Source organism: Balaenoptera acutorostrata, chromosome 10 (genome assembly GCF_949987535.1).
Source record: "Balaenoptera acutorostrata chromosome 10, mBalAcu1.1, whole genome shotgun sequence".
NCBI lineage: Eukaryota > Metazoa > Chordata > Mammalia > Artiodactyla > Balaenopteridae > Balaenoptera > Balaenoptera acutorostrata.
The window spans coordinates 85,317,454-85,328,558 of record NC_080073.1 but is presented as its reverse complement, the minus strand read 5'-3'; the positions used below and the strand labels follow the sequence as shown (position 1 = coordinate 85,328,558).

Here is an 11,105-nt window from a genome sequence, read left to right as displayed (position 1 = left end):
GGCCTTGTATCTGAAAGCATGTTGTAGACTGTTGTGCAGTGTTGGCTGTTACTCTTAGGAAGCAGCAGAGCAGTGTGGAAAGCTCACAGGACTTGCAGTCGACCTAAGCTTTCCTTTCTGTAAATTTAGTAAAAATGAAACCAGCCTTAATGGTTGTTTTGAAGATTAATTTTAAAAACTCAAGTAAAGATTTCAATAAAATTTAGTTCATTTAGTCAAAGACGAGAACAGCAGGGACTTCCCTGGTGGTCCAGTGGGTAAGACTCCACGCTCCCAATGCAAGGGGCCGGGGTTCTATCCCTGATCAGGCAACTATATCCCGCCCCCCCCAACTAAATCATCCCCCGTGCCGCAAATAAGACCCGGCGCAGCCAAATAAATAAATTAATTTAAAAAAAATTATTTTTAAAGGCAAGAGCAATATTTCCATTTATTCTTTCTCTAATTTGATTTTTATACAGTGAGTCTGAACTTTTTAACCATTCTGAGTGATCTGTATGGCCCTTAATTCCTCCGTGAACTCCGTATGGTATTATTGCTATTTCTTTTTCACATTAAAAAACTGAGATTGAAACAAGATAAGAAATTGACACAAGGTCGAAAAATTAGTAAAAGTTAGAACTGGAATAAAACCTAGGTCTGGGTAACTTGAAAATCTATGCTTTTTGTACATTATGACCTTATATTTTCCACTATTCTCATCTTTGGTCACCAAGTCACTTTACTTTCAGTGAAGAGCTTTAGGTGTATGACAGTTGCTTATATTATCAGTTTTTTTATCATTAACTATTGCCATTTTTCTACCTAAACAATGATTTTTACTGCTTAGGGGGGAACTTCCAAAGGTGTTTCTAAAACATAGCTCCAGCTAGAGGGTGCCTTTTAAGCTGTTCAAGGTCAAAATGAATACAGACTCCAAGGAGGTTATATCCCTGGATGTTCAAGCTCGTGATGTTTGGGAAGAACTGACAGTGAAAGCAGAGGCAGAAAGTCACCTCCAAATGCAGGAATCCGGACTGAAACGCAATAATCCACTGGCAAGGGAGATCTTCCGAAGGCGCTTTCGACAGCTCTGCTACCAAGAGACCCCTGGACCAAGGGAGGCTCTCACCCGACTCCGGGATCTTTGCTACCAGTGGTTGAGGCCGCATGTGAGCACGAAGGAGCAGATTCTGGACCTGCTGGTGCTGGAGCAGTTCCTGTGTATCCTTCCCAAGGAGGTGCAGGGCTGGGTGCAGGAGCAATGTCCAGAGAGTGGGGAAGAGGCAGTGATTTTGCTGGAGGATCTGGAGAGAGAGCTCGATGAACCACAGCACGAGGTAGGAAGGGAGATTCACCAGGGAAAGAGTATATGTAGGTCACCAAGGACCCTTGGGTCCTCTGCTTTGTATCCTCTTGACTTTGCTGATTAAATAAGACCCAGCTTTCTGCTTCTTTCTGGGAAATGTTTCTTTAGACAATTAATTTCTTCAGAAGTCAAATCTTGTCTCTTTATTTCTAGATGGTAGCCTACAGACACCGACGAGAAGTCCTCTCTAAAGAGACAGTGTCTCTAGGAGAGCAGATGTCACTGGGCCTTCAGTCCCAGCCTAAGGAGCCCCAGCTCACATGTGACCCTGCTCAGGAGCCCCACCGTATCGGAAAGACAGGTGAGGGACAGGATTTATCTGGTGTTGAACATATCCCACCTGGTCAAGTACAAACCAACAAAAAACCAGAGCTGGGAAACCAGGGGGTCAGAAGACGCTTTACCGGCAATGTTCAGTGCTTCCGAGTGCCTAGTGTGCTTGTCTTTGTCCCGATCCCCTGCATGCAGTCTTCCCCTGGGTACCATCCTGGAAGGTCTCTTGTCTCCTGGCACATGGTACATTAAGAAGACTTTTAGGAAGACATTAGGAATCACTGTGGAGCACAGCTTTAGAGAATGGGCTTCAAGGTTTGACAGACAGGTTCATATCATGGCTTTGCCTCTTGGAAGCTGCTTGTACCTGGGCAGGTTACTTAACCGATTGATCAAGGTTTCTTCATCTCCAAAATGGGGTTAATAATAGTATTGTCTTAGTCTGCTCAGGCTGCTGTAACAGAATATCACAGACTGGGTGGCTTAAACAACAGAAGTTTTTTTTCTCATAGTTCTGGAGGCTAGAAATTGAAGATCAGAGTGCCATCAGAGTTGGTTTCTGGTGAGACCTGTCTTCCTGGATTGTAGAGAGCGACCTTCTTGCTGTGTCCTCACATGGGCATTCCTCTCTGCGTGTGCCTGTGGAGAGAGGGAGAGAGAGAGTCAGAGAGTGCTCTGGTAGTTCTTCCTCTTCTTCTAAGGACATCAGTCCTGTTGGATTATGGCCCCACCTTTAATTACCTTAAGTATCTCCCTAAAGACCTTATCTCCAAAAACAAGGCTTCAGGGCTTCCCTGGTGGTGCAGTGGTTAAGAATCCTCCTGCCAATGCAGGAGACACGGGTTCGAGCCCTGGTCTGGGAAGATCCCACATGCCGCGGAGCAACTAAGCCCGTGTGCCACAACTACTGAGCCTGCACTCTAGAGCCCGCGAGCCACAACTACTGAGCCCACACACCTAGAGCCCGTGCTCCACAACAAGAGAAGCCACCGCAATGAGAAGCCTGCGCACCGCAACGAAGAGTAGGCCCCGCTCGCCGCAACTAGAGAAACCCAAGTGCAGCATCGAACACCCAATGCAGCCAAAATTAAATAAATAAATAAACAAAAAAGGGCTTCAACATATGAATTTGGGGTGGGGATGACACAGTTCAGTCTATAACAAAGATGTACCTCAGAAGGTTGTTGTGAGCATTGAATACAAACAATTTGTGAAAAACACTTGGCATGCATTATTCTTAATATATAGTAACTGTTCTTATCAGAAATTACCAGTGCCACCCTTGTCAATTTGGGTCTATATTTGCAGTCAGAAAATATGAGATATGCTTACTAGGTGGCAGACTGGATGAGAAAATCCAATGGAATAGACTTTGCCATTTCCTTGTATGCAATCTCCTTAGTGGTGTCAGTACTGGGCACCAGTGGGTATAGTAGTGGGCACTTGGGGCTGAGTCAGCTGCCTTCCCATTCTAGCTCTCCCTGCAGCAGTTGGCTCCAAATTCTTTCTAATTTCCCACACATAACATCACAACCTCTTTCTGACTTTTTGTTACCCTTCTGGTAACCCATCTACAGCAGAGGTTTCCTGTTTTCATTTTCACATTACCTCCATATGTATCAAAGTCACAGCTTTTCTTGCCGCTCTGCCTCCTGCTTCTATTTATTTCATTTGTCCTACCAATCATACAGTTATCATGGGTTTTGGAACACATCTCTTGATTTAAATTAAAATTATATTGATGAGTAAATTCTGTGCACACTGCAGACCTTCCTCTGACTCCCATGACTTCATCTTATTAAAATTCTTTCTGTTTTCATTTTCCCCCTTTATGAGCATCTTTCCAGTCAGTTCCTTTGCTACTTTCTTCCTCCTCTCCCCATGAACTTGGATTTTTCATTTTCTATCTATTTTCTCCCTTCTTCTACTTTCTAAACTGCACCTAGAACCCTGCTGAGAACACTTCTTCCAGGGTACATCTGAGTACGTCTATTCCCCCATCCATCCATCTAGTCATTCATTCATTCATTCAACAAATATTTATTAAGCATCTACAGTGGCTACAGGAGAGTATCCAGAGGGCACCTACAGATCAGAGAATTCTCCCTATAGGACTATCAATGCAGGTGTGTGTTACACATTTAGGACAAGCTTATTTTGTAAAGCAACATAGTAAGTGTTTGGGATTAAAAGGACCAAATCCAAGTTCCAGCTGTTTTGTTTTTTAGCCAAGCAACATTTAATGTTACTTTATATCACCGAGTTTGAATTTCGTTTAGAATTCATAGTGATAGTAAAAAAAATCCAAATAATGCATAAGTTTACATAGTAAAAAGTAAAAGTTCTCTAAGTCCAACTCCCCAGGAGTAACCACTCTTGTCAAATTGCTGTATATTCCAGACTTTTTTCTAAATATAGTCTGTCTAGCTATATGTCTGTCTTCCTTTTTATTTTTTTCCTATTTCTTTTTTTTTTTCCCCTGGTTCTTTAAAGAAGTGGGATAATAGCATTGGGGGGTTTGTGGTGAATTAGTTTGATAATGTATGTGAAAGTGCTTTGTAAGTCATTGAAGGCTGTATAAATGATAATTATTAAAAGGTGAGAAATGTCTTCGTTTTTATATTCTACTCAGTTCCTTTGTGCATTTCAGATGTAAATGTGAAGTTTGGGCAGCAGTACTGATCTCACTTGTGGCCCATTTCTTCTCTGCAGGCACATTTCTGTTTTGCAAACCTGTTGTCATCTCCCAGCTAAAAGGAGGAGAAGAACCATGGTCTCACCCCAGAGGAGTCCTAAGAGGTACCTGTTCAGGTGTATGAGGGACAGTGCAGTTAGATGTGGGAGAAAAAGCCAGATGTTGGCTAAAGGAGGGGGTTGGGGGCAATTTTCCTTGGGCTTTTCTGGATTGCAAGGTGGGAATCACACCTGGGGAACCCTAAGAATTCCACAGCAGCTGCTCTCTAGCATTTAGACAGTTTGGGTCTGTTTGTCTCCATTCTCACCTTCAACTCCTCCAAGCAGAGAGGGTCTAATTGGGTTGGTTGGACACTGTCCAACATGAACCAGTCCTACAGGCAGCCTTTGCCTCAGCGCTGGTCCCTGGGCCAGTCAATTGAGGCCATAGTAGTAGCACTGATTTCAGTCCTTTCTCTTTTATTCATTCAGCAAATATTTATTGAGCAGCCACTATGTGCCAAGCTTGCTTCTCAGGGAATAAACCAGAAAGATCCTGTTTCCGTGGAGATGAGATTGTAGCAAGGGGGAGACAATAAGCATATAAATAAGGAGATGATATGTTAGGAGGTGGCGTTATGGAATGAAGCACAAATAGAACTGCCTAAGGGGGATTATGACTGCTATGGATGGGGCACACAGATTGTAGTTTTAAATAGAAGAATTAAGGTGAGAATTGAGGAAAACTTGAAGGAAGTGAGAGAGTGAGGCTTGCTGTTATCTGAGGTCTGAGCTTTCCAGAAAGAGAGAGGTGCTAGAGCAAAGGCTTTGTGCTGGGGATGCACCCGGGATGGTTATGGATTAGAAACATAAAATACTGCCTGAAGCACCTAGAATAGGAGAAGCTCAGCGCTTGTTCCATAAATGACTGAATGAATGAATGTATACATGAGGTCAGTTTCCTTGGAAAGGGTCACTTGGAGGCTCCCTACCTCACAGAGGGGAGGGAGTTCTCAGGGAAGACTCCAAAGAAGCCACTCTGATCCTGACCCTTCTCTTCCCATGAAGAAGTATAAAAAAAATTCTCTCCAGGCCCCATCCATGTTGGGGTGGACCGAGCTGCATTTCACCAAAGAGGGCAAACCTCCCTCATTACCTAGAGGAAAGTGTTAACACACTGGCCCTTCTGCTTCTAACCTCCTCCTACTCTATGACATAGAGTGACATCAGGATAGAAGCACCTTGCATTTCTGTGCACATAGTGACCCTCCTGTCACTAGGCTCAGGGAACAAGTGACATTTACCTGGTCTTTTTTGTTTCAGATGGAGTGACCAAGACTGAGGACAGAGAGTTGATGCTAAGGAAAGACTGTCCTGAGAGAGTGGAACCACATGGGAAAATGTCTTACGGACAGACCTGGGAGATATCACAGCAGGATCCGCGACACAGAGAAGTTGATGACCGCAAGGGTGGGGTAGAGAGGCACTGGGGAAACCCCTTAGGAACCGGACCACACAGATGTGAAGAATGTGGGAAGAGCTTTGCTCAGAGCTCAGGTCTCGTTCGACATCAAAGAGTTCACACTGGAGAAAGACCCTACGAATGTAATGAGTGTGGGAAAACCTTCAGTCGGAGTTCGGGTCTTTTTAATCACCGAGGAATCCACAATGTTCAGAAACGGTACCACTGTAAGGAGTGTGGGAAGGCCTTCAGTCAGAGTGCCGGTCTCATCCAGCATCAGAGAATCCACAAGGGAGAAAAGCCCTATCAATGCAGCCAGTGCAGCAAGAGCTATGGTCGGCGTTCATTTCTCATCGAGCATCAGAGAAGCCACACAGGGGAACGACCTCACCATTGCAACAAATGTGGGAAAAGCTTTAATCGCCACTGCAACCTTATCCGCCATCAGAAGATCCATGTGGTGGCTGAGCTGGTCTAATCCAAGCTGTGTGCAAGTTTTCCAGATCACTGGCCAAGTCGTGCAGGGTAGGTTGAGACTAGAAAACACCTTTCTTCCTGTCTCCACTAAATGTATTTTGGTCTGGGGACATTCAAAGAGGCAGGTTTGGGTTTTTGAAGCTGCTACTTTCCCTTTGGTTCCTTTGCGCCTTCCTGTTTCTTACTACCCCCATCTCTCTTATTTATTCTCTTTGAGATGGCTGCTAAACTTTTCTAATAATTTAATAAATGGCACTGCTATAGCCAACATGCCAGGAAGATCTGTATCTGTGTTTAATCCCTAAAGATCACGTAGAGCTCTGCTGATGTTTTACAGTAAATGGGTCTTTGGTGTTCCCCGTAACTAGTACCTGCATAGTAAACACATTTTGTGCCTACTGCTTCCCTCTGACACCTGCGTGATGCTCCCCTGGGATAGTGACCAGCATTGGCTGGGTGCGTCGCTGTTTTTCAGAGTGCTTCCACTTAACCACAGTTGGTCCTCACAACAACCACACAGGGAAATGAGTATTATCATTATCCTGTTTTACAGATGAGGAATTGAAGATTCACAAAACCCAAGCCTCAGCACCAAGGCTTAAACCCTGGACTTTTATTTTTAGTAAATTTAAATTATGGAATAATTTTAGACTTATAACAAAGTTGCAAAGATAGATAGAGTGCTCGTATACCATTCACCCAGCTTCCTCTAATGTTAACATCTCACATCGGGTCTTCTTAGTTAAACCCTTGGCTTTTGACTCCAAATTCCAATCTGTTTACAGTGTCATGCTTCATACTGGTATTCTCAGATTTCCTCATTTAAGCTTAGTCACCTGAAATTCCCTTAGTGCTTTCCCATCACATCTTCAGTGTTACAAAAAGTCATCGGTATTCTGAGTACAAGACATCAGAGCGTTGGATCATCATCCATAAGATGCTTTAAAAACTACCGTATTAAATCTCCTGAGTTTTTCCCTTCTGTTGCTTTGTTTAGGTCTGAAGTTGTCTGCTGATGTTCTGATCTGATCTCATGTCCATTGTTTTTTTCACACTTAGGATCCTGGTGAATGCTCCCACTCAGTGTTCTACATACCTTCCCGTATAACTCTGTATTTTCTTTGGAACTGCTATCCTTTATCAGTCCTGACCTTTCCATCTGAAACAATAATCCAGTGAAAAGAAGGGACCTGTTGTAAGGGAGAAAATCTTCCAAATGAAATGCAAGAGTAGGAAGTTTGTGTATATCTGAAAAGTATATGAAGAGGGAATAATATGAGAAGGGCATGAGAAAGATAAAATCTGTGGTGCCAGGGGCCAAAAGAAGAAACAGTGGCCAGAAAGACAGAGAACATGTACGTGGGATGAAGAAAGGAAGGAAAAGTTCAGACAGTGGACATCAGTCGGTAAAAGGACTGAAGATGGGCATAGGAACTTATCCAGAATGGTACAGAATGGTTATGGATGTGTCAAGATTTGACTGTGCAGGGAAAATATGCAACAAACTGTCAACATGGTAACTAGGGTGGATGGGGGATTATACGGCCCTTTCACATTCTGTTACATATCTTTGAACTGTGAATGTGATGATCCTACAGAGGTGGTATGGACCCCCCTTCCCAGTTACTAGGGATGATGCCATGCACACACACAAGAATGTATGAAAAATTTATTACTCTCATCATGGAACTCTCTGGGGATAGCAGGGTAGCACCCAAGCTGGTCCAGAACTGGCTTGAGTAGCATAAGGAGAGTGAGAGCTAGTGGCCCTGGTTTTTATTGTGGTTAGGGGATGGGTCCAGGAAATAGTTCTCATTGCACAAATAGATAAGGGCTTGCATAGCTTGAACTTCCTTCAGGTGCCAAGTGAGGAGGCACTGGGATTTCTTATAAATTTGCCCAAATGTGGGGCAGAAGGGAAGGGGAAGATGGAGGTTGAAAGCTGTCAGTGATCAAACATCAAAAATGGAGTCAAGATTTTTTTTAAATTACAGTTTAAAGAGAATCAATTCAGGAGATGCTTTTATTTACCATGTGATTCTGGTCTCTCTGTCCTTATAAACTAAGGAGTAATTACAAATTTAGCATTCAATCAATTTTTTTAAAAATGTGTGTAACCAGAAAAAACATGTGTTAAAAAACCAAAAATCCATACTTGTCCATTTGACTACCTGAAACTCACTTCTGCAGAGTGGCTCACCTCCCACTGAAGTCAGCTGAGGCTTTCTAGAAAAGGTGAGCCCCCAGAGGCAGCCTTTCCCCTCACCAGCCTCTTAAAGGGGATGTGGCTTATGGGACCAGAGGTGAAGTTTCAGGGATTCCTGATCTGTTTGGAGACATAACAATTCCTTCTTTCCCACTTCCTTCCCGAGAGGATCAGCTGGGACCTATGAGTAATTAAGAACATTTAGATTCAAACGGGCATTACTATGGTAGTGGTTAATTTTAATACACTGAGGACCTATAGTGTCCATCATATTTTCAGAAGGGTTGGAGAACTAAATGAAGTTAAGAACCACTTCTGGAGGGGTGGTGGAATGACAAGAAATAGATGTGGTGGAGCCTATTCAGAAAGAGCCCTGATTCACCCACTTTCGTTTTGTATCATACACACACACACACACACACACACACACACACACACACACACAGTCCCACTTCAACCTTTTCATCTGCTCTCCTGGTTCACCAAGTTCTCTCTCCAGATCCTCCAGCACAGTCACCACCTCCTCTTCACATTCTGGATGACATCCTCACACTCGGACCAGTTGCTGGTCATCCTACCCTTGAATATTTAACAAGATGATATCCAATGCATCAGAGGCCAATGCTTTGGGGGCACTTTTAAGGTATAGAACTAATGGTTGAACAGAAAGGTATTACTATCAGATGAGCTAGATGAAGGCTGTAACCAGGAGATTCTCTGAAGCTCATATAGCAAGAAGTTAACTCAGAACTCAACTCACAATTTGGGAAATTCTAGATGTCTTCTACATTCTGTTCACCCTTAGGAAACTTTCTTTGACTCATAGAGAAAATGCAGGTATCTAGGGCAGTGTTTCCAGGTTTGCCCAATCCCCTTGGGAGCAAGGTAGAGAAATGGAGAGAGAAGGAATATACTAGACTTCTCTTTGAGATCACATCAAAGGCTGGCTTTCATCACAGCTCATGCTGTAGCCTTTCACAGTGACAGTACCTAACCAAGTGCTTGGTGTCATTTGCCACTTTCCAACTTCCTCCTCTTCTATTATTTACTTTCCTGAATCTGTTTCCTTAGGTATGACTGAAATTCCAGTCTTATTCATTGGACTGTGGACTACCCAAGCCAGGAGAGTCACCACTGTTACCTGTACAACAGCTGATGAATAATGTAGGTGAGGGGTACTGTTCATGAGAAATAATATAGGTGGGTAGAAATCTTACTGGATAACTGAAGCTCTGGGTAACAAATCTTCTAGTGCTAATTTTGCTACTAATTAGATGGGGAACTTGAGCAGTCCCTAAATTTCTCTGTGTTTCAGCACAGAAGTGAATCTTTTAGTTTCTAGGGGGTCTTTAAAAGTGACCATGGGGAGGAGTTAAACTAAAATATTTTTAAAGAGTCTACAAATTAGCCATAATACCTTTAATTTTGTCTGGTAGCAAGGTGACTGTTCCTCAAGAGGTAAAAGCAGTGCAAGAGTTAAAATGTGTCTAGAGTGAGTGCTGGCCTCCTATACCAATATATGCATATATCTTGAGGGAATTAGAATTATTAAAAAAGCATTATGCATGCAAAGCTTTATCACTATAATACTGAAAGGGAATATATGTCTAAGGAAAATTCATAAGTAATGCTCCAAATCATGAGATAGATGTGTATGCATAACCAGAGTCTTTGACCCAAGAACAAATACATGCAAAAGGACATCGACAAAGACTGTTGGACATATTTTCTCAGATTTTAGGGGTCTGGGATTTCATTTTACTCTAGTAACAAGCTAATTAACTTAGCCTGTGATTGTTTCATGGAATCTGGCATAAAATACGAGTTCCTGGGTCAGAAACAAAGGATTTTATATGATTCCAAGGAGGCCCAATGCCTTTCACATTTTGCCTTCAGAATTTCATTGTGTTTCTCCAATGCATCGATGTCTGCCCACCTCCCCACCCCCAAATAGCCATACTATTTCAAAGTCCTTGTAATTGTTATTCTTCTCCAATTCTCAAAAACCTTAGGCATGACAGTCCTCCTTGGGCCTTTTGTGCTCCTACATGTCTTGTTGCATGGGTCCAGGATATAAGGCCCTGATCTTTTTTTTACTTTTTTTCTTTTTTTCCCAGCCCATTACTTATAGATAGCAAGCCTAACACTTGTTATTCATAGATAGCAAACAGCATGAGATCATCATATTTGCATCAGTTGCCCTTGCCCCCAAGTCCCAAGGAGGTGACATGATGTGCTCAGGTGGATGCTATACACACAACATGCCTATGTTGCATCCAGGGAAGCCTGAATTTAGGAAATCCTCAGCTTTTATAACAAGCAGTAAGTAAGCCTGGTAATTGACCACTGGGATATGTTATCTCATCTTTCAAGATTACCAGCTACATAAACAATCTTGAGGAATAGACTGGTAAAAAAATGACCAGGGTCTTGTCCTAATTCTGTTTTGTTCTTTTATTCCTTTTTTAAAAACATTGTGCTCGTGACGTCCTATTAAAATTTATGTATTTATTCTTCTCATAGTTTATTTTTTTGTCAATCCCCACTGGAATATAAACTCCATGAGGGCAGAAATCTTTGTCCTTTTATTGTTACTGTTGTGTCCTGAATATCTAAAATACTGTCTGGCTCAGAAAAGTGACTCAATTAACATTATTGTTCATGTA

General features: G+C 42.6%; 1 protein-coding gene across 2 annotated transcripts; it reads left to right on the top strand.

Annotated features, from left to right (window-relative positions):
- Nucleotides 1–823: 823 nt before the first annotated feature.
- ZSCAN9 (zinc finger and SCAN domain containing 9) lies at nucleotides 824–9,599 on the top strand. 2 transcript variants are annotated; one of them, XM_028165667.2, is made up of 5 exons: nucleotides 824–1,319; nucleotides 1,502–1,649; nucleotides 4,334–4,420; nucleotides 5,618–6,281; nucleotides 9,511–9,599. In XM_028165667.2, exons 1-4 carry the CDS (start codon nucleotides 903–905, stop codon nucleotides 6,232–6,234), a joined length of 1,269 nt encoding a protein of 422 aa, XP_028021468.1. In that variant the 5' UTR covers nucleotides 824–902; the 3' UTR covers nucleotides 6,235–6,281; nucleotides 9,511–9,599. The 2 variants fall into 2 exon arrangements, with proteins under 2 accessions (XP_028021468.1, XP_028021467.1); XM_028165666.2 differs by lacking the exon at nucleotides 9,511–9,599 and having other exon boundaries at nucleotides 5,618–6,336.
- The last annotated feature ends 1,506 nt before the right edge of the window (nucleotides 9,600–11,105 follow it).